The sequence below is a fragment of the Mirounga leonina genome, unplaced genomic scaffold (assembly GCF_011800145.1).
Source record: "Mirounga leonina isolate KUSES-001 unplaced genomic scaffold, KU_Mleo_1.0 Mir_154, whole genome shotgun sequence".
Classification (NCBI taxonomy): domain Eukaryota; kingdom Metazoa; phylum Chordata; class Mammalia; order Carnivora; family Phocidae; genus Mirounga; species Mirounga leonina.
Genome location: NW_023270389.1, coordinates 63,262,779 through 63,286,907, shown reverse-complemented (window position 1 = coordinate 63,286,907; position 24,129 = coordinate 63,262,779). Strand labels below are relative to the sequence as shown.

The window sequence follows — 24,129 nt, the reverse complement described above, 5'->3', positions numbered from 1 at the left end:
AGCGGGATGAGGGGCAGAGGGAGAAGCAGACTCCCTGCTGAGCAGGGAGCCCCATGCGGAACTCGATCCCAGGACCCTGGGATCATGACCTGAGCTGAAGGCAGACGCTTAACCGACTGAGCCACCCAGGAGCCCTTAGGCAATGTTTATTGACTGTCTACTACAAATATGTTCCAATTTAAAAGGAAAACAAACCAGCTACAGCAAACTGTAGCAGCAGATGTGCTAACACTGGGGGCAAGTGCTCAGCACAGTACTAGGTAAGCACAAGGGGGCATCCAGTCTAAGGTAGAGACCAGGAGGAGTCAGAAGTTGAAATGAGGAGGCACTAATTCACCCATAACTCTGTCCTCCAAATCTCAACACCAATACAAAGAAATTAAAAATCTCTAGACTCTAAAACCTTCATCATTGCCTCTGATGTCACCTAGTCCAAGGCACCACCACTGTCCTCTGCTCCCATCTACCAGAGTACAGGCAAGGGACCTTTTATTTATTTATTTATTACGGTTTTATTTATTTATTTGAGAGAGAGAGAGAGAGCACGAGCGGGGGGGAGGGGCAGAGGGAGAGGGAGAGCAGACTCCCCGCTGAGCAGGGAGCCTGATACAGGGTATGATCCCAGGACTCTGAAATCATGACCTGAGCCGAAGGCAGACGTTGAATGGGCTGAGCCACCCAGGCGCCCTGGCAAGTGGCCTTTTAAAAACATAAACCAAATGTATAATCTCCCTGTTTAAAATGCTTTGATGGCTTCCTTTTCCTCTTTATTAGAGGTTAGCACCCACTCCCCTCCAACCTGATCATCAAACAGGCCTGGCCTCTGCCTACTCTGCAAACAGTTCCATCACTCCTCACCACGTGACTCCATTCCAGCTACCCTGGCCCTCATTCAATGCCTCAAATAAGCCAGGCTCCTTTATTGCTTCGATCTCTTGCATTTGCATTCCTTTTGCTGAAAACTAGTAAGAGGGACAGCCATACTCAAAGCCCCTGAAGAAAAAATTAAGTGTCCCTCTTCTGGAACCCTGAACTTTTTCAAAGTACCTATCCCAAATGCAGTTAAATAATTATGTTATTATAACATCGTCTCTAAGAGGGCAAGGCCCACATCTAATTCTTCTCCCAATGTAGAGCACAGAGCCTGACATGGAAAGTAATGATTGATAAAACATGTATAGAGCTCTTACTACACATGAAGCTCTCTGTACATGCTTTGCCACCATATGAGGTAGGTTCCACTTTACTCAGTTGACTTGTGAAGAAATTAGAATACATCAGTACCTACCCAGAAGTTACCCGGCTCTTAAGTGACAGAGTTAGGATTTGAATCAGATTTACTATAGACTTCATGGTTTCGTTTGTTTGTTTTCAAAGATTTATCCATTCATTTTGAGAGAGAGAGAGAGAGCAAGCTGGGCAGGGAGAGGAGGAGAGAGAGAGAATCTCAAGCAGACTCCCCACAGAGCCCGACTCGAGGCTCAATCCCATGACCCAAAATCAAGCAACTGAGCCACCCAGATACTCCTAGACTTCATATTCTTAACCACAAAGCAACATAATTTATTAAATGAAGCCCACAATGAGGAAACATTATGTGCACAGGCCTACCACTGCCATGATGGGAACAACAAACTGTTCATTATGAAGAAGTGTAGAACGCGTGGAGGGTGGTGCCAGACATGTGATCAGAAAAGGACCTGGAGAAACAAAATATCCTAGTCTGCTCTGTTAGAGTTTAGTCTGTCTTAGGCAATGGGAAAACATTACAGGGTTTTAGGTAGAGGATTCATAACCAGATAACCAGGTTTCAGTATGGGAAATGAAAACAAGTAAACCATTTCGGAGGCTTTCACAATCCGGTAGATACAGATAAATGTGTATGTGTCAGGAAATTGAGAGAATTTCTATCCTATGGCTTTTATCTTCTCTGCCATATATGAAGTGAAAAGGTTTGCAGAGTGAATAGGGAGCTGAGGGGATTAGAGAGATGAGATCATGAAGTCATGCAGATGGCCCAAACCCTTTCTGAAGCAATCAGGGCCAGGATAGACAAAGAGACTGATGGACTGCTCTAGATGAGAGACTAGAGGCCTGGGAGTCAGTGCAGCATGTGATCTGGACCGAAACCTCTAGTGGAGGGGCGATGTTAGTGCAGGCACTCTTGAGTGCTGGGGCAACGGACAAAATCGGGATGTGGACTGTAGAATTCGATGAAAATATGGTGTCTATGTTAAACTTTGTAGAGATTTTACAGAGCAGACTACCTTTATTCCTAGAAAATACACACCAAAGTATTAAGGGATAAAGTTTCACAATGGTATGTAACATATTCTCAAAAGTTTCAAGTAAAAAATACACATATATATAACATTATCATATAGATAATACTACAATGTATATTACAAAATACATTATTATAGTATATATGAGAGAGAGACAGATAAAAATGTGGCAAAATGTTGAAATTTGTGAATTTGGGTAAAGGGAATGTGGGTAATCTCTGTGCTATTTTTGCAATTTTTCACAAAGTTTGAATTATTTCAAAAAATTACAAAGTTATTTTTTAAATAATCAATATTGAATAAGATACCATCCAAGAATGAAATATCTGAATTTAAGATGTCAGAGGTGTCACAGTTCTAGATTATGGCAGTCTCCGGTTTAGCTATGGAGGGTGTGCAGCCAAAGTATAACAGATCAAAGTCACTGAAACTGAGGCCATATTTGAGACACCTTCCCTCTCATTTGATTATATCCCAGTTTCATATGAAATTTCATCTTATTTACTGATTTCTCTTGAAGTTTTTAAATCTCTGGATTCCCTTTCACTTTTCTTTTGAAGTTTTTAGTACCTGAACTACTTTATAATGTAATCATCAGTGCAAATCTGAGAATTTCAAATCCCCATCTCTTTGACAACCTATTCGACATACTACCACTTTTCAGGTTTATTATCTTGGGTCCTATTCAGATTTAATCTATGTGACGATATTGAGTTTCATACAAACTTTAATAATATTTCAGCTACTATATCAAACATGGTAATAATAATAATGATGGCACATCACCCCCTACCATCCACAGTGCTGGCATCCCTAAATTCTGTCTGATTTTAAGTCATCAGAGAGGGGCACCTGGCTGGCTCAGTTGGTTGAGTATCTGATCTTGATTTCTGCTCAGGTCATGATCTCAGGGTCATGAGACTGGGCCCCGTGCCCAGCTCCATGCTGAGCAGAGAGCCTGTTTAAGATTTTCTCTCTCCTTCTCCCTTTGCCCCACCCCCACCTCTCTAAAAAAAATAATCAGAGTGTCTCCTGCATGGGTGGAAGGGAAGTGATCACCTGGTTATTCCAAGGGATGGGAGATCCAACCACTTGCCTAGGGCTTCAATCCAAACCTCCCATAATTAGCCTCACACATGCCTTCAGTGATGGTTGCTGCTGCCAATCCTGAGCCTCCCCAGGGTCCTAAAGCTCCACTTGGTTTGTTCCTTTTTGGCTCCTTCCTCTACAGACTTACTTTTCTTTCCTTTGATTCTGCTAGGCTAGTGGCCACTCGTCCATCCATTTAATAATTCATTATGCCTGGGGCGCCTGGATGACTCAGATGGTTAAGCGTCTGCCTTTGGTCAGGTCATGATCCCAGGGTCCTGGGATCGAGTCCCGCATCAGGCTCCCTGCTCAGCGGGGAGCCTGCTTCTCCCTCTGCCCCTCTCTCTCTCTCTCGCTGTCTCTTATGAATAAATAAACAAAATCTTTAAAAAAAAAATTATTATGCCCTCTCCTAATCTCTTTTTATTCTCTTCTCCTAATGTCTTTACAAACTGCTATTATCTCCTCTCCCACTCTCCCTACCCTTGTAGGTCTATGCCTTTTTTAATTCCTTTACTGTCATTCTAGTGGGGTTTCAAGAAGGGTAAAAATAAACATGTGTGCTCAATCACCATGGTGAAGTGGAAGTGTCATTCTAGCTTTTTATGAGGTTAGATTAAATATGTTTCAGTCTGAGTGACTCTCCAAATGTAATGGGGTAGCTCTGAGCTATTTTCAATATTTTTTAAAGGTTAACTGAAAAATACATTTACCCATAGTGAGACCATGAAGGGTGACATTAAATTTCTTTACTCAATGTGTTACTCCTGGTTCATTCATTCATTCAACCAATATTTAAAGTGACTACTACATCCTCCACACTGTCCTAAATTCCAGGGATTCAGCAGTAAATGAAACAGTCTTTTGACTTCATGGAGTTTCTACTATAATAGGATAGACAAACAAATATGTATCTTACACTGATCATAAACTCTGGCAGTTATGTGCCTTTGATTACAAAAAGTTGAAAAAGAATTAATTAGTATAAAAGCATCACAAGGTACTCATAGAATTTAGAAATTAGATTACCCTCTGTTAGTACCTAGTTAGAACCAACAGAGGTGAGATTAAGTGAAATTATTTTCCCAAAGGGGGTCGAGGATGGGGATCAAAGCTGATCAAAGATCAAAAGATCTTTGTAGACCAACACTAACTGCAGCATTATTTATAGCACAGAAAATTTGGAAACAATCTAAACAGCCAACAGTCAGGGAAAGCTTAACTAAATATGTTCCATAAATAATGATGAATGCAGCTATTATAAATGATGTGTTTGAGAGACACTTATGACATGGGAAAGTACTTATAATAGTAAGTGAAAAACTTAGATATAAAACTATATACAATATCAACTATATGAAACAAATGAAAAACAAATCTGCCAAGAAAAATAATCTGGAAAGAAATGTTAAAATGGTAAACTTTATTCTAGATTGTGGATCAATGGTTTTTAACAGCATCCCCATCCTATGGTAACTTGTTAGAAACACAAATTCTCACACTCCCATCCCAGACCTCTGGTTTAGAAATTCTGGCCTGGGGGCTTAGCAATCTATGTTTTAACAAACCTCTGGGTGATTCTGATGCTCACTTAAGTTTGAGTACTGCTCTAGATAATGAGATGATGGGTGAATTTTATTTTTTATTTTTTTCTACCTTATATAAATTTCCACTTGACTTCTCTATGTGAGGCACAGAGGCTAAGGACATTGGCTTTGGAGTCAAGACTTGAATGGAGCCCTTGCTTCACCACGCAGCTAGTGACCTTGGACGGTATCTTACTCAATATTGATTATTTAAAAAATAACTTGGTCTCATCTTTCAACACTTCAACTGTTTCACTCCACTCTCACCTGGCTTCCATGGTTTCTGACAAAGTCCAGGTACGGTGACTGTTTTCCTCTGGCTTCTTTCCAGATTTTCTTGTCGTCTTTGGTTTTCTGCAGTTTGACTAGGATACACCCAGGCATAGATATTTTGGTATTTACCCTGTTTGGTGTTCTCTTAACTTCCTGGATCTGCTTTGGTGTGTCTCGGGACATTTGGGGAAAAAAATTGTCCATTACCACTACAAACATTTCTTCTGCTCCATTCTTTTATTCTTTTCCTTCTGGTATTCCAACTGTATGTGTTTTACACCTTTTGAAATTGTCCCAGAGCTCTCGGATGCTGTTTTTTTTTTTTTTTTTCATTCTTTTTTCTCTTTGCATTTCAGCTTCGAAGTTTCTATTGAAATCTTCAAGTTCTATCATTCTTTCCTCAGAAATGTTGAGTCTACTGATGGACCCATCAAAGGTTCTTCTGTTCCACTGCATTGGATTTCTAACATTTCCCTTTGATTCCTTCAGAGTTTCCATGTCTCTGCTTATACCACCCATTTTTTCTTGAATGTTGTCTTTTCCCATTAAAGCCCTAAACATATTAATCATAGTTCTTTTAAATCTCAATCTGATAATTCCAAGATATGTATCACAGATCTGAGTTTAGCTCTTATGCTTACTTGATCTCAGATGGTGTTTTTGCTTTTTGCATGCCTTCTAATTTTTTGTTGAAAGCCAGACGTAACGCTCAAGTAATAGAAACTAAGACAGTCAGTTAAGAGACTTCATAACAATTTGGCTAAGAATAGGGCTGTGTTTAATGTTTGCTATAGCTGTAGGTGCCAGACTCCTCTAAGGACTCCTCCTTAAATAGTGTGTACCACACACATTTCATCTGTAATCCACTATTATTGTACTACAACTCTGTGATGTGGTGGTAAAGCGTAAGTAAAGGGAAGCATTCTACCTCATATTTAAACTTTAGTCTTTTACTGGACTTGTCTCTGGGCTGTGACCTTCACAAGTGTTTTTTAGCTTCTCCCAGCCCCCTCAGATGAGATAGGAATGCTACAGGGGACTGGAGTTGGTTAAATGCAGGCAGGGAAGACAAAGCTCTGGTAAAGTCTTTTCCACCTGGAGAGTAGGTCTTCGTTATGTGGAATGCTCTGAGGAGATTTCAAAATGTTTACCTTCCCCCTCCCCCTGCTAGAGCAACATGGGGTCTTTCTTGGGTCTTTACCAGGTGACCTGGTAGGTTTCCTGGAAGCAAAACCCAAGAATATGTGAGGCATCTCCTAGGACTACAGGCTCCCAGGGAGTTTCTCACACTTGGTATTTCACATAGCCTCCAGCAATTTGCCAAAATTACCAAGTGTTTCTTCCAGTTTATAGTGATAGAAGTGATGACTTCCCAAACTCTTAACCTGTTGTGGCTGAAACTGAGCCCGTTTCTTCATTTGTAGAAAGGATATTAACAGAGGCATCTATCACATAGGGTTGTTGGAAGGATTAAATGACCTAATTCATGTAAAAACATTTTGTCCAGTGCCCACTTCAGAATTTAGTGCTTATTAGACTGGGAACTCTTTGAACTGAAGTTCAGAGAAATTAAGTGACACACCCAAGTAAAATCTGAAAAAAAAGCAGTATGCAAATTCAAGCCCAGGTTTTAGAGTCCAAATTTATTGCCACATTTTAAAAATAAATCATTTTATTACACTCTTAATATCTATAAAACCCATACTAGAGGTTTACAAAGCACTGTCAGGTACAGGATGTAGTAAACACGTGTTCACAAATGGGTAAGAATAATTTATAGTTAGCGTACGGATTTTAAAACATAAAAATAGTTTTTATATTTAGGATATTTAGGATTTTAAAGCTTTTGGAGAAATGACATTAAAATTGTGAGACTTTTCGGTTGAGTGTTGGACTCTTGATTTCGACCCACGTTGTTATCTGGTAGTCCAATCCAGCCCTGCCTCGGCTCTGCACTCATTGCGGAGTCTGCTTATCCCTCTTCCTCCCCCTCTGTCCCTTCCCTTTCCCCTTCCAAGCCTAACTCACTCTTGCTCTATCTAAAATAAATAAATCGGGGTGCCTGGGTGGTCAGTAGGTTCAGCATCCGCCTTGGCTCAGGTCATGATCGCAGGGTCCTGGGATCTAGCCCCACATTGGGCACCCTGCTCAGTGGAGAGCCTGCTTCTCCCTCTCCCCCCTGCTCGTGCTCTCTCGCTCTCTCTCAAATAAGTAAATTAAATTAATAAAATCTTTTTAAACATATAAATAAATAAAATAGTGAGACTTAAAAATGAATGCCCCCTGGGCGCCTGGGTGGCTCAGTTGGTTAAGCAACTGCCTTCGGCTCAGGTCATGATCCTGGAGTCCCAGTATCGAGTCCCGCATCGGGCTCCCTGCTCGGCAGGGAGTCTGCTTCTCCCTCTGACCCTCCCCCGTCTCATGCTCTCTCTCTCTATCTCATTCTCTCTCTCAAATAAATAAATAAAATCTTAAAAAAAAAAAAAAAATGAATGCCCCTGAAAATCTAACCACCCTGATATCATCTCCTGTGTTCTCCTATAATCTTTACCCATTTACATGTGTAATTTTTACATATTGTTTTAAAAGGCTACAGTTCAATAAGTCAATACATAACTTATTTTGCATCCTCCATTTGTTGGACAAGTAGATTTTATCCATATTTTCAAATTTATAAATAACCTTATAATAATTATTTTTTACTTCTCACTTTTTTTTCAGAATATATTTCTAAGGATAAATACCCAGGAGTATATTAAAATCAAAGCATGTGGGGCGCCTGGGTGGCTCAGTTGGTTAAGTGACTGCCTTCGGCTCAGGTCATGATCCTGGAGTCCTGGGATCGAGTCCCGCATCGGGCTCCCTGCTCGGCAGGGAGTCTGCTTCTCCCTCTCCCACTCCCCGTTTGTGTTCCCTCTCTCGCTGTGTCTTTCTCTGTCAAATAAATAAATAAAATCTTTAAAAATAAATAAATAAATAAATCAAAGCATGTGGATATCATCTTTCCTTTAACATGAATTTCCAAATTGCCTTCCAAAAAAAAGTACCAATTTTTTTTTTCTTTTCATTTTGGATGTACTCAACATTTCCATTTGATCTGTTTTAAATTGTGGTAAAACAGACTAAAAAATTAACCGTCCTAACCACTGTACAGTTCAATAGTGTTAGGTACATTCACATTGTTGTGCAACCCATCTCTAGAATTCTTCTTGCAAAAACTGACTCTATTCCCTTTAAATAACAACTTCCCTTCCCCCCTTCCCCCTGGCAGCCATGATTCTACTCTCTGTTCTATGAATTTGGCTACTCTAGGTATCTCATGTAAGTAGAATTATACAGTACTTGTCTTTCTGTGACTGGCTAAATTCACTTAGAATAGTATCTTTGAGATTCAGCCTTGTGGTAGCATTAAGTCAGAATTTCTTTCCTTTTTAAAGACGAATGATATTGCAGTGTATGATTATACTGCATTTTGTTTAACATCCATTGATGGACACTTGAGTTGCTTCTACCTTTTGACTACTGTGGCTAATACTGCTATGAACATGGGTGTACAAATAGTTATTCAAGTTCCTGCTTTCAATTATTTTGGGTATAAAGCCAGATGTAGATTTGCTTGATCATATGGTAATTCAATATCTGAATTTTTGAGGAACTGCCATACTATTTTCCACAGCAGCTGTACCATTTTACATGCCCATCAACAGCACACAAGGGCTCCAATTTCTCCACACCTCGCCAACACTAATTTTTTATTGTAGCCATCCTAATGGGTGTGAAGTGCTATCTCATTGTCCATTTGACTTTTTAAAGTATGAATTTTCTTGACCAATTTTTATAGGTAAGTACAAAGATAAATTTCAGTCCAATTTTTCTCCAAGTTTTATTCTGAATTCGAGGAAATAAATTGTTGGTAAGTTAGTTTTCTTCTTCAGTTAGTCTCTACCTAGATTGTTATCCATCTAAAACAGGGAGAAAACTATTAAATGGCCCCCAAAATAGGCATGAATGCATTATGTGTGATCGACAATTGGTAAGACAAAGTTTTTCTTAACTCCTGGATTCCATGCCACACATATACTAAGAGCTACTTATTTCCTAGAATGTGCCAAGCACTTTCCTTTCTATTTATTCAGCATTTCTTTACTGCCAGGCATCATGGTGGGTGCTGGGGGATATAAAGATGAGTAAGACGACACCATCTCCATTATAACAACATTATGAAGTAGGTAAAATCTTTCCCACTTTACATCTGAGGAACTGGAGGCTCCTACGGTCTAGCATCTTGGCTAAGATCAGACAGAGCTTGGGGAAATTGAGGTCTTACTCCACTTTTCTACTACTCCATAGTATACCCTGTACTATCAACAGTTCCCTTTTTAAAAAGTAATATCCACCTGTAGTTTGTTTTTTACCTTAGATTTTCAAATGTTGGGTTTTCAGAGGAATGGCAGCACAATACAAAGAAATAAACAAACAAAAACTTGTAAAACCTCTACCATTTAGGAGTTGATAGTTGAATTGGAGGCACTTTACCAAGCAATGCAAAGAAATGAACAATATTTTTATACAAAAATAGTAAATCCTAAGCAAGCTTTAAGTATCTGAGGCTTACTAAAAAAAACTGACAAAGTTCCTTTGGCCTGCCAAAAGTTAGAGGATTTTATTCCTAAGCAGTTTGTTTCCTAGATATGATTCTAATTACAAACAGAAGTTCCTTGCAGTCCTATGTAAAATTCTCGAGGATATAGAAACAATAAGATTCAAAGATTCAAAGAATCAACAACTGCGTTGATTCTCTAAACAAAACTAAACAGAAGGAAAAGGAAAAAAATGTTCTGGCTGAGCAAACTTGAGAGAAATAATATAACTTCAAAAACAATTTTTGCTATCCCATTTCAAACATTCTTTCAGTAAAACAAAATTAACTCTTTAAAATTAACTTGATTCTAAAATTTAAATTCCTGGGGCGCCTGGGTGGCTCAGTCGTTAAGCGTCTGCCTTCGGCTCAGGTCATGATCCCAGGGTCCTGGGATCAAGCCCCACATCTGGCTCCCTGCTCCACGGGAAGCCTGCTTCTCCCTCTCCCACTCTCCCTGCTTGTGTTCCCTCTCTCTCTCTGTGTCTCTCTCTGTCAAATAAATAAATAAAATCTTTAAAAATAAAAATAAAAAATAAAATTTAAATTCCTTTCTTTGTTAGCTAACATAACTATATGCATTTTTTAATCTAGGAAAAAAAATTTTTTTTTAAGATTTTATTTATTTATTTGTCAGAGACACAGAGCAAGCACAAACAGGGGGAGTGGCAGGCAGAGGCAAAGGGAAAAGCAGGCTCCCCGCTGAGCAAGGAGCCTGATGCGCAAGGAGCCTGAAGCAGACTCAATCCCAGGACCCTGGGATCCTGAGCCAAAGGAAGATGCTTAACGGACTGAGACACCCACACATCCCTAAGAAAAAATAAATTATGTTAAAGCACAAAAATGCTACAAAGGAAGAGAACAACTTCAGTGTATATAATCTTATAGGAAACTATTATAAATAGAACATAATAGCCTGTCATAGTTAATTTTTGTTACTAATGTTCTCAGTACTTTTACCAAGATTAATCCCTAAATGTTGAAGAGCTAGATATAAATCCAGAAGCTTAATCTTCCTTTATAACTTTAAAAAATCTCAAGATTAAAGATGAACTATTCAAAATATATGAAAATCTTTTTTTTAAAAAGGCGGGGGGGGGGGTGAGGCACCTGGGTGGCTCAGTCCTTTAAGCATCTACCTTCAACTCAGGTTATGATCTCAGTGTCCTGGAATCAGTCCCACACTGGGCTCCCTGTTCAGCAGGGAGTCTGCTTCTTCCTCTCCCTCTGACTCTCCTGCCCACTTGTGCTGTCTCAAATAAATAAAATCTTTAAAAATAAAATAAAATATATGTACATTTCTATAAAGGGTATTTTTGTAATTGTTGTTTTTTAAAGACAGGCCAGTGAATACTTTGGCTCTCAAAAAATGCTTGGTGAGGGGTACCTGGATGGCTCAGTCAGTTGAGTGATCGACTCCTGGTATCAGCTCAGGTCATGATCGCATGGGTCTGGGTTGTGGGATCGAGCCCAGCATGGGTAGTCTGCTTGAGATTCTCTCTGCCCCTCCCCTCTCTCTTTCTTTCTCTCTCTCTGAAATAAACAAATCTTTTTAAAAAGATGTTTGTTGAGCCAGAAGTAATAGAAGCGTATTGCTTACCTGTGAGAAAAAAAAAAAAAACAACACTAAAAATAGTGAATGTATTGGGGCGCCTGGGTGGCTCAGTTGGTTAAGCGACTGCCTTCGGCTCAGGTCATGATCCTGGAGTCCCTGGATCGAGTCCCGCATCGAGTCCCGCATCGGGCTCCCTGCTCGGCGGGGAGTCTGCTTCTCCCTCTGACCCTCCCCCCTCTCATGTGTTCTCTCTCATTCTCTTTCTCTCAAATAAATAAAATCTTAAAAAAAAAAAAATAGTGTATGTACTTTTGGATATAGAATAGATTTTTAGGAAATAGCAAGTAATGTTTTAGCTAAAACATAAACATCTTTAATTAATTCAAACATTCTGAATTCAATAAATATTGAGTTCCTACCATGTACCGAGCACCTCCTCAAGACATTGAGTGTAACAGATCAGAAAATGGTCCCTTTCCTTATAGCAGCAATGTCCACAATAGCCAAAATATGGGAAGAGCCCAGATGTCCATAGACAGATGAATGGATAAAGATGTGGTATACACACACACACACAATCAGCCATCAAAAAGAATGAAATCTTGCCATCTGCAACAATATGGATGGAACTAGAGGGTATCATGCTAAGCAAAATAAGTCAGAGAAAGACAAATATCCTATGATTTCACTCATGTGGAATTTAAGAAATAAAACAGAGGAACATAGGGGAAGGGGAGAAAAAATAAAAAACAGAGAGGCAAGCCATAAGAGACTCTTAACTGTTGGGAACAAACTAAGGGTTGCTGGAGGGGAGGTGGGTGGGAGGATGGGGTAACTGCATGATGGGCATTAAGGAGGGCTCATTAAATCTAATGAGTACTGGGTGTTATATGAAACTGATGAATTACTAAACTCTATCCCTGAAACTAATAATACACTGTATGTTAACCAAATTAAATGTAAATAAAAAATTAAAAAAAAGAAAAAAGAAAATGGTCCCTTTCCTCTTAAAGCTAACAGGGTACTGGATATATCCTCCAAAACTATCCTTTCTTTTGTGTGATTCCAGGCTCATTAAGGACCTTTTTGAAATATAAATTCACCCTCCCCAAAAGCTTAATACTCATGAAACAAAATACTACATTGCTGAGATCAGCTTTCTGGTTAAAGTATCAATAAACCCCTATGGAATTCATAACTAATTAGTTAGCTTGCGTGAAACCCCAAAGCCTTGATCAATTCTGATTAACTGGTTAGGTGTAATTTCTCAAACTTCAGAGCTGAGAATCAAATACAGGAGTGCAATTATGTCCATACGAAGATGATAACTGCCAAAGGAGTTGCTAGTTTACCCTCAGGCAACATGGCGTCATTTCATCATGTCCTACCAACTGCAATATAATCAACTCATAAAACTGTTAAGAATAGGGGCGCCTGGGTGGCTCAGTTGGTAAGCATCTGCCTTCAGCTCAGGTCATGATCCCAGGGTCCTGGGATTGAGCCCCGCATCCAGCTCCCTGCTCAGTGGGAAGCCTTCTTCTCCCTCCCCCACTCCCCCTGCTTGTGTTCCCTCTCTCACTATGTCTCTGTCAAATAGATTTATAAAATCTTTAAAAAAAAAAAACTGTTAATAAATAAAATATACCATATAACACTGCTTCTCAAACTTTAATATGCATCTGGATCACCTACAGATCTGCTAAAATGCAGACTGATTCAGCAGGTCAGGGGCAGGGACTGAGATTCTTCATTTCTGATAAGCTCCCAGGGATGCTCAGGCTGCTGTCCACAGACCAGGAGGGGATATAACACACCTGGAAAGAGGTCTGGCAAACAGGCTGCCCAGCCCAGCTAACTGTTCTCTCCCCTCCATGGATGTCTTATCTCCTTTACTGATCTCACCTTTCTTGAAAGAAGATAGTTCTTTTCACCTTTGCATCCTTCAAAATTCTCACCTAATCAGAACACTTTCCATAGGCATTAAATATATGCCAACGGAATGAATGACATCCAGCTTTTGTCATTACTTCTATACTTATGAACAGAACTGTTTCTTCCTCTGAATTTATTCTAAGTAGAAATGTATTTTTGAAAACTGAAAAATCAGAAAAGCTATTTTTTAAGTAAAGAAAAATTGTATTTGCAACATGATCCAGTGCATTCTCATGCTGACCTAATCAATCTTAAAAAAATATATATCCAGGCGCCTGGGTGGATCAGTCGGTTAAGCGTCTGCCTTCGGCTCAGGTCATGATCCCAGGGTCCTGGGATCGAGCTCCATATCGGGCTCCCTGCTCGCTGGGGAGCCTGCTTCTCCCTCTCCCTCTGCCTGCCTCTCTGCCTACTTGTTCTCCCTCTCTCTGTCAAATAAATAAAATGTTTTTAAATATATATATATATCCATAATTAACATGTTAACTTATCTGCTAATGATTTTTACTTTTTTTTTTTTTTTTTGTAAATAATAACTAAATCATCTGGTTTTCTGGAGAAGTTTTAAAATTTGTCTTAAAGCAGCGCCTGGCTGGCTCAGTCCGAAGAGCATGTGACTCTTGATCTCCCGTCCGAGAGTTCAGCCCCACAATGGGTGTAGAGACTACTAAAGAAACAAAAATAAACTCAAAAAACTAAAAATAAAACCCTTTAAAATTAGTCTTTAAAAAAAGTAATCACTTCCTTGGGTGTACTTTTTACTTTTAAGGCAGCACAATAAAAAAATTAGGCCATCTTAGTAAAGGTAACATCTAGAATACACTTCCGACCCTACAGACTAACAGTCCTATAAATAAATAGTATTACTCTTATCCATAGGTAGATCTGTTTCTCCGCCGATTTTCTGTGATTTTAGCCAAACGAGTGATTGACTACCTCGGGGCTGGTTTCTGCACTCGTAAATGGTAAGTCGAGTACACTTGGCTGCAGGCTGAGAAAAGTGACACGTGACGGAATTGCAGCACCCCAGAAAGGAAACAGGGGCGGAATATACTTTCATTTCTAAGATGTTTACCTCGACGGTTTGACCGGTTTTTGCCACGAGTGTGCCAGTGCGCACACATACACAGACTGTTACTTTTGAGCGACCGAGGAAGGGGCCCGAGGCTCGGGTTGGCACTGGCACAACGTCCAGGGTCGCCGCTCAACGTGGACGGCCAGGGCTCCGCCGGCGCGCCCGCAACCCAGCCGCCGCCTCCGGGCTGCCCACCGGACCTCCTCACGCTGCCGAGCGCGGGTGCTCCAACCAGCTCCCCACGGACGCGCGTTTCTGAGGCTGCTGGCGCGGAGGGAGCGCCCGCGATCCGGGGGCCGTCCCCCACGTCCCCCCACGTCCCCCCACGTCCGCACCAAGCAGGCAAAATGGAGGCGGCGGGCGCGTTCCCGCCGGGCGGGGCTTCGGCGCGGCCCGAAGGTCCGCCGGACACGGGCGGGCAGAGCCGGTCCCTCCCCCGGGCCGCCCCGGGTGCCAGCAGCCCGGCAGCTGCCGGCGTGGCGCCTGCGGCACAGAGGCCGGGGCGAAGCCGTGGAGGTGGGGTGCCGGCGGCCGCGAACAAGGACGCCATTATCGGCCTCGCCCGGCGGAGCCACGGGGAGGGCGGCGGTGGGGGAGGGGGGGAGGGTGGGGACGAGAGAAGGGAGGAGGATGGGGCGGGGCTCAGGCGTCGGCTGGGAGGCCGCGGGCGCCGGGGAGGGCGGCCTCCGCTGCAGGACGCGTCCGTGGCCCCCTGCCCTGTGGGCCCTCTCCCCGCGGGGCGGACTCCGCTGGAGGGCGGCCCACCCCGCCCGGAGCGTCCCAGTGCGGGCCCGGTTCGCGGCGGGCGGCTCTTACCTGTGCCTCCCCTTTCTTTATCGTCCGCCATCTTGTTGCGGAGCCGTCGCCCGGGAGATGCCTGGCGTCACCCTAGGACGCGGCGTCCTTGCCCCCTCCAGGCCCGCGCGAGTCCGGCCTGGGGCACCGGCGGCTCCGAACCCCGACGGCGGGAGCGCCCGCGGCGGGGGCTGGGGAGGGGGAGGCTCCGAGCGCGCGCCCGCCCCTCTCCCCGCACGCGTCCCCGTCCCCTCCCCCCCTCCCCCCCGGCCCACTCCGGCCTTGGGGGACGAGGGAGTGGGAGAGCCCCGGGCCCTGCCTTCCCTCCTGACCCGCGTGGGGACTCGCAGGCCCGGCGCCCTCCCCGCCCGTGGGTACGACGTGGCGCCGCGCAGGTTTTTCACTACGGACTTGAAAACGCGGCCGGAGAGCCGGGGTCGGACCTCGCGGCTGCCCCGGAGGCCGGGACGCCGGGCGGGCGCGGGGGGCACCCCAGCCGGCACCCCCGGGGCGGGCGGTGGCGGCGCGCGCCCGGGGCCGCCGAGCAAACACGGCGTCGTCAAGGCGGCAGTTGCTGACACAAACTGGAAGGTTCTCATGGCAACGGAGACGTGCCCGCCCGGCCGCCTCGACACCGACGTTAAATGTCCTAGCTCGTGAGGTTTGACGTGACCTCCAGCTAAGGTGACTACGGAGAAGTTGTACCCCCCGCGTTTCTGCAACTTGGCAGCTGTCGCAGGATGTTAGATTTTTGTCTCGGCTTAAGGATAAGCTCGTTCTACTAGAACGTTTTCTTTCTGAAATGATTTTTTGAATTACGTGGTTCAAACGAATATGAGATTTTAAAGCTAATCTTGGATGATTTTTAAGTGCATTCGTGTACTAGCTTAAAGGACGTTATGTGAAAATGTATGAACTGTTAACTGTAAATGTTGAAGCCTTCAGAGTACAAGGTACTAGTATGTGATGATTTTCTTAACATACTTGTTATGCTTCTTTTATTCTGTTCCTGTAATCGCTCAGTAAACCCGAAAGCAAACTGTTCTTAATTAAAATAACTATTTTTTTCTATAGAAGATACTCATTTGGTGCTATAACCCGCATTCTCTTTGAAATTGATGAGAAATTATTGAATCATCGTAAAATGGCTTCTGTTGGAAGATAGGTACTTACATAAAATGAATACGGTTGTTTACAGTAAATTTTGGACTGCCCAGAATACGGGAAAGTAATCATTAGCATTCACATAATATTTAAATTTCGTAGTTTTTCGTAGTCATTATAGTCTAGTAGTTTGTTTTTAAAGACGCCCTCTTTGCATACAGATAATGAAGGACTTCGAAATAAACGTAGGAAAACCTCAGCTGTGGGCTCAGGTTGACTTCTCGCTCACTGTGCCTTGAGGCTGTTTGCAGTTTCCTTTTTCTGGAATGCCTTCTCCCACCCCTCTCCCGGCCCCAACATTCACCCTCCCACGGACACACGTCTGCTCCCTCCCAGTTGTCAGTGACCTCCTTGAAGGTCACCTACTCCTTGAAGCTTTAAGCTTTCCGGATCAACCTCCTCCTCTGTGGTCCAGAACTCCTATTCTAGAGCCTCTTCCATTGATTTGCAATTACTTTGTATATTTGTACTGTAAGCTCTTGAGGACAGGAAACACTTTGTCCCCATATCCCCAGTGCCTACAACAATTTTTAAGTTCTTGTGTCTGAAATAATACATGTTTTAAAAATTAAACTGGATTTAGTCTTTTCAGTGACTTGATTATTTAAATTATTCCAAACCATATTAATCTCTACTTCTCCTACAGCAGATTTAAGACAATACTGTTTCTCTAAATTGGGATGAGTAAAAAAGCAGTGTATATTAATTAACCCCTCCCCTCCAGTTAGGTTTGAAGACAGAAGCCTGATCATATAAATCTTTTATGTGTACCCACAGTACCTTGCCTAATTTGGGACACGTATTAGGAGATTAATACATATTCTTCAATTAACTAATTAGCTGATTACACATAAAAGTGTATCATTATTCTGGAAAACTCCACAAAGTGAAAAAAAAGTGGGTATCCAAATGACAAAATAGAGGCCCACAATGCCAATGAGTCTGCATTATGCTACCTGACTTAACTTTCCACTTTTCTTTGGTTGTGGAAAACTGACTTCTAATTATGTTAAAATTTTAATTCTTTTAAAATATTAGCTTTAGTTTTGGACAACAGACTAACCACAACCATTTTTTCCCTTTAGGATATATTTTGTTTTTTAACTATGGCTTTGAGTAACTATGTAATACTGTATGCCACTCAAGCGGTCTTTCACTTATGATTCTCAGAATGATTTTTCATGAGTTTTTCTGAAATTCCAAACTGGAAAATTATTTTTGGTCCCGCTCAGACATTATACAGTCTTAGGGCTAAATCAAACTACTAGCCTATTAAAAAAAAAAAAAAAAAAAAAAAACAAAGGCATAGTTTTAGACAATGACATGCTTGATTAATTATTCAGTGCGGCCAGATGGATATGTACAAGTTATGTCCTTTTGCGTGTTTGAATTTATAGTGAGTTAAATCTTTTCACACAGGCGCCAGTTCCTTGCCGGTGAGGGGACACAGATGTTTCTTCTGAATACAATTGACTCAGTTACCTAAGATGTGGCTGAAATGGAAAGGATAAGTGGTGTAAGGCAAAATAAGTCAAAAAAATCTTTATACCATGTCTACTTTCCTATTCTGGGGATAATTGAAACCTCCTTGGATTAGGAATAATTAAAAAAACAAAAACTGGATTTTCCTTGGGCATTGCCATGGACTGACATGATCCTAGGCAAGTCATTTATTTCATCTCTTTAAAACCCCATTAACTTGTGGCTCCTGGGTGGCTCAGTCAGTTAAGCAGCTGACTCTTACTTTTGGCTCAGGTCATGAGCTTAGCGTCCTGGGATCGAGCCCCCAGTGGGGCTCTGTGCTCAGCGCAAGTCTGCTTGTCCCTCTCTCTGATCTCTCTCTCTCTCTCTCTCAAATAAATAAAAAGTAAAATAAATAAATAAAACTCTGTTAACTCATGGGGCGCCTGGGTGGCTCAGTCAGTTAAGTGGTCTGCCTTTGGCCCAGGTCAGGATCTCAGGGTCCTGGGTGCCCTGCTTAGCAGGGAGTCTGCGTCTCCCTTACCCTCTGCACGCCCTCCTCACTCCTGGTCTCTCTCTTTCTGTCAAGTAAGTAAAATCTTTAAAACAAAACAAAAACTCTGTTAACTCAGAAAAATAGAAATGGCAATGTCCAAACTCACTGTCTTGGAGTTTCCATGAGACACAATAGATGTAACTGAAAGCCTTTCAAAGCTTAAGCACTTGTAAGGAAATCCACATTCTTTGAGATAAACCCCCACTTCCATGTAGGAAGGAGCCCTCAGAAGTCAAACTCCCAACTTCTTTCCTGAGATTCAGCTTCTCCTCGGAGAGTTTGCTTTTCCAGTGCCGCGACAGGAGGTGGTCTGATTGCAGGCCTCACACCCTTCACTACGAGAATCTGCTCCCTGCGTGACATACGTAGTTTATGTGATAGAGCTTGGCATCTTCAGTGTGCTGCCCCTTCCTGGTTTCCACCTTCCCATTTTTAAACCTCAAGCAGAAGTGGCTTTAAGCATATCTCGACTCCTTGAGCTCTAGACCCAGGAAATGATAGGCAGTTGCTTCCCTGGTTTGTCTAATTCCTGTTTCCTAAAGAAAGTTACAACACTTCCCTAGATGATTAACATCAAGAAGGTCCAGCCCTGGGGCACCTGGCTGGCTCAGTTGGTAGAGCACGCGACTCTTGATCTTGGGGTGGTGAGTTTGAGCCCCGCATTGGTTGTAGAGATTACTTAATAGAATCATGAAAAAAAAAAAAAGACTAGCCCTTCAAGATACTATCCCTACCTATAGGTGAGTAGCCTTACCCTGGGATCTCAAAATGAAAACCTCATCAGAACACAACAGAATAACGGTTTGGTTTCATTACAGTGATAGCAATAAAAATAACTCTTCTAATTACTTTGTATACATTATCTCTTAATCCTTATGAGCCTGATACTGGTATCCCTGTGTTACAGATGAAAAAGCTACATCTTCCCATTAATGGCCTGCTGAAAGGTCTCAGTCAACAAGAGAGCTGCCTAGGAATCTAGTTCTGACTCCAGAGCCCCTGTGCTATACCGCTTCTTAATATATCAGTGTTATATCCTGTTTAGTAACCCGAATGTTTAGAGAAGGGCAACAGCCCTGGGCAGAATTAGTCACCTTCCTCCCCCATTTTTTTTTTTTTAGCACTGCAAAACATCAACCAAAGCAACGGACAGACTCTTAGGGACACTTGAGGGAACCAGATAATGCCATACACATTGTCCCCATCTGGACAAAGACTTGAGGTCCTAGCTTTCTGATGGCAGAAGAGAAGGCAAAACTCACTCTTTCTGAGAGTGACCCCCATGACCCAGTGGTCTGTTCATCTTCTCGTCCCTCCCCACCTCCCTGCACACTGAGATTTAAGGCCTCTGGAGAAGGAGGGAGAATTGTGTTACATTCTTGGCCCCGGACAAGAGCATTTACAGAGCCACAGTTCCTCTGGGCTTTTCAGGGAGACCCAGAGCAGGAAGCCGGGACTGCAGCACTTGCGGGCATCTTGAAAATAAATGTTATGTGAAACCACAGCTCTTAAAGCATTTAGAAAAATCACACTCCTGGCCCTATGTTTCTCAAAAGCACATGTTTCTTTCTGTTTCACTTCAAAACACACATTGACACGGCAAGTCACTGTTTAATTCATTACTTAAACATTTCCTGTCCTAAGCGGCACTTTTCAGGGACCCTCAGCGCTAAGCAAATTTTGGTGAGTCTCTGTTTTTTTCTTCATTGAAAAATAAGACTGGAGAGGTGAGGGTGGTGGAGCTGACCCAGAGAGTCAGTAAATGTTTATGACTGCTCACGTAACCTCTTCCCTCCCCCAAAAGTGTGAAACATAGAGAAATAGTGTAGAGTGATGTTGGTAATTGACTTGGGAATGATTTTTTAGTTCCAGCTCCAAAAAATAAATCTTTGAAAATTAAGTTTCACTGATGTCAACATTTACATAAGGAGATAATGCGGTGTAGAAGAATCAAGCTAATAGGAGATTAGACAGACCCAGGATTGAATCTCACTACCCATTAGCTATTTGACTTTGGACATGTTATTTCTCCTCTGGAAACTGTTTCCCCACCTGCGGTTATGTGGAGGTTAGAGGGACATATGGAGATGATTGACCAGTTGGGACATGAAGCCACTTCTACAGCTCCCTTGACTTCTGGCCTGATTTTATTTCTTTGGACTATGGCCGGCTGAGTCTTCAATGGCTCCCGGGCCAGTAGAGATACTATTTGGTGCACTTACAGTGTTCTAGAAACTTCGCTGCGCAGTTTACACGGACTATCCTGCTTACTCATCACAATACCCCTGTAAGAAGGCGACTAGTATGATTCCCATATTAAAGATGAGGAAACCCAGAGTGCAGATCCCCAATTGCTTCTCTAAGAGGAAAAGTCACTTTTCTACTGTAGTGCCCCAAAGTCTCTCCTGATTTTCCTGGATTTTTCATTTCCTCCCTCTGTCAGGTCCCAGGGACTGGCCTGCTCTCCCCCCTCTTGAAGGAGGCGTTGTCTGCCAATGGGGCGAGGGGAAGGGGGCTGAAGCATTCCTATCTCTCTGGCACTGCCATCTTTGCTACCCTTAAATACAATCGTGTAAACTTTTTTTTTTTTTTTTAATTTTAAGGGTTTCACTGCTGACCTATGAGGAAAGAGAGGGATATTATATGCATCCTGGAATCCTAGCAATTTTTTATTTTTTTTAAAGATTTTTATTTATTTATTGAGAGAGATAGTGATAGAGAGCATGAGAGGGGGAGAGTCAAAGGGAGAAGCAGACTCCCCGCTGAGCAGGAGCCCAGTGCGGGACTCGATCCCGGGACTCCAGGATCACGACCTGAGCCGAAGGCAGTCGCTTAAACAACTGAGCCACCCAGGCGCCCATCCTAGCAATTTTTTAAAGACATGGTTCCTGATTCGTAAAGCTCTCTACTCTGAGTCTCTAAGATGGTAAAAGGATGTGCCTGGCCCATGTGGCTCTTTTCCTTCACCCTACCGTTTCAATGCTACCACTACCATGATTAATTTTCCTTCCCAGAGTTTACGCAGATTAACGCCAGTCCACGTGGCTCTTACAGGACAAAAGAAAAATAGCCTAAGGGATAAATAAATAGTTCTAGATGTAGGTATATATGGATTTCTTTTTTTAAAAAAAGATTTTATTTATTTGACAGAGATAGACACAGTGAGAGAGGGAACACAAGCAGGGGGAGTGGGAGAGGGAGAAGCAGGCTTCCCACGGAGCAAGGAGCCCGATGCGGGGCTCGATCCCAGGACCCTGGGATCATGACCTGAGCCGAAGGCAGCCGCTTAATCAACCAGGGGAGGGCTGGCTACCTGGGAAAGGGTTGACTACTTCTCAAGTCCCACTAGCCCCCCAGGCACCCCTATATGGATTTTTTAATTGCTGTATATAGTAGTATTATTTTGTATTATAGACAATTCCAATGCCATTTGTAGCCTTAGAATTGAGAAGAAATTGGCTCCATGCTATGCCTCACCTTGCCTGCATAGGCCTGGGCCTATGATTAGGACCACTTATTAAAGTGCCTGCAAATAACACTCAGTTGAGACTCAACATTCTTGTGAATTGGAAGCTAACTGCTTCTACGTTTCCACCATCTCTAGTAACTCCCTGAGAACAGGGATCTGCAACCCCACCCCCAACAGAAATTATCACTAAGCAAAAATACAAACCTACAAAGATTAAAAAGCTTTTCGCATGGGCGCCTGGGTGGCTCAGGTGGTTAAGCGACTGCCTTCGGCTCAGGTCATGATCCTGGAGTCCCGGGATGGAGTCCCGCATTGGGCTCCCTGCTCAGCAGGGGGTCTGCTTCTCCCTCTGCCTCTTCCCTCTCGTGCTCTCTGTCTCTCATTCTCTCTCTCTCTCAAATAAATTAAAAAAAAAAAAAAAAAGCTTCTCGCATTTTTTTTTTTTTTAAGATTTTATGTATTTATTTGACAGAGACACAGCGGAAGAGGGAACACAAGCCTCGGAAGCGGCAGAGGGAGAAGCAGACTCCCCGCTGACCAGGGAGCCCGATGTGGGGCTCCATCCCAGGACCCTGGGATCATGACCTGAGCCAAAGGCAGACACTTGATGACTGAGCTACCCAGGCGCCCCTCTTCTTGGGTTTTGCTGGGTTTTTCTTCATACTCTTTTCTTTTTTCAGGTCAGCTATATTTTCAAGAAGGGAAGGGAAGGTGTGAGATTGAGAGTGAATGGTGGCAGCTGGAAAGAGGTTAGAAAGGGAGTTATTTTTAGGAAGGCTTGGGTGGGAAGGGAAGGCCTATCTCACACGAGAGAGGGGAGCAGGTGCACCCTGCACCAGGGGAGGGCTGGCTACCTGGGAAAGGGTTGACTACTTCTCTAGTCCCACTTACTTCTTCTCACATACTCCTAATCCTTCTCCACCAAGCCATAAAAGGAAGTTAGCCCAAATGCCTGGGGGGGTGGGGAGATACAGCCAGAGGGCACCATCCTGTTCAAGTTACCTTCCCTCTCCATTCTTCAGGAGGAAGATTCACTCACTAGAGAAAACATGAAGTGCCTACTGTGTGTGCAGAACAGTTTGTTACGTACAACATGGATTTCACTAACGTGATAGCTGATACCTGCTCTCTATTTGCTGAGATACCTTTTGAGCTGGTAGTTTTAAGCTAGCGGTTTTTTGTTTGAGTTTGGGTTTTTTTTTTTAAGATTTATTTATTTGAGAGACATGAGCAGGGGGAAGGGGCAGAGGGAGAGGGAAAGCAGACTCCCCACTGAGTGGGGAGCCCGACACAGGACTCCATCCCAGGACCCTGAGATCATGACCTGAGCCAAAGTCAGACACTTAACCGACTGAGCCACCCAGGTGCCCCATGGTTTGGGGTGGGTTTTTTTTTTTTGGTCCCAAATTTATTAAGTTATTGACCCCCAAAACTTAAATATTCACCCACCACAGCTACTTTCTCCTTCAAATGATGTATAGTGCATACTATACCCTTGCCGTGGCCATAGTGGTTTATATCTATAATGTGTGATCAATTCTCAGTTACCCAGAACACCAAAGAAGTATGTCATTGTGGGGGAGGGGGAAAATTTGGATTTTTTTGGATTGGACTAATGGAGTCCTTCTCCAGGAGGTAAGAGGTGAGTTAAACCTCCATGTGAAGAACAGGAGATTGTGAATTTAATTTGACAGAATCTATTCACTAGATTGTTTTATTTCAGTGCCTCGAATGGGTCGTAAGGACTTTGAATTCATTGACCTTTAGCTGAATAGAATATTAACTAGAAACTTAATACTAATTATAGCTATCTCATAGAGGAGAGGGCTATGTATTATATTTGTTCTAATCATACAACAATGTACAAAAAAAAACAAAACCAAGAATATAATAAATACTTTTAAAATTAATGCCCACAAACATAAAACCTTCCCTGAATCTTAAATAACTATGTCTGCACAGGATGAAGGCTTATCTATATCTCTTTTTAATGCCCTTCTCGTGAGTGCTCAAAAACTGTGACCCTTTCTTTATGTTAATTATTTTTAAAAATGATCACTTTAACAATGAACAGCATAATGAGAGGGCCCTGAATTTTCATTCTCTTTTTCTCTGATGTTATTCAGGAATATCTACTGCTGGAATTGCTATGGAATATTTATCAGACCTCTGGGCCTCTGTGTCTTTAAAATGGGTATTACATCTTTACCACTTGATTACATGTATGCTTTGAAATCTTAGGATGGTAAT

General features: G+C 42.6%; 1 protein-coding gene across 2 annotated transcripts in view; it reads right to left on the bottom strand.

The window, feature by feature from the left end:
* The window catches only part of EFCAB2 (EF-hand calcium binding domain 2), a 114,542-nt gene extending 99,066 nt beyond the window's left edge, over positions 1 to 15,476 (bottom strand). For both annotated transcript variants that reach the window (XM_035010978.1, XM_035010979.1), the window contains exon 1: positions 15,251 to 15,476. In XM_035010978.1, coding sequence (XP_034866869.1) covers positions 15,251 to 15,281 — 31 coding nt within the window. In that variant the 5' untranslated portion in view covers positions 15,282 to 15,476. The remainder of the gene's footprint in view (positions 1 to 15,250) is intronic.
* Between the last annotated feature and the right edge of the window lie 8,653 nt (positions 15,477 to 24,129).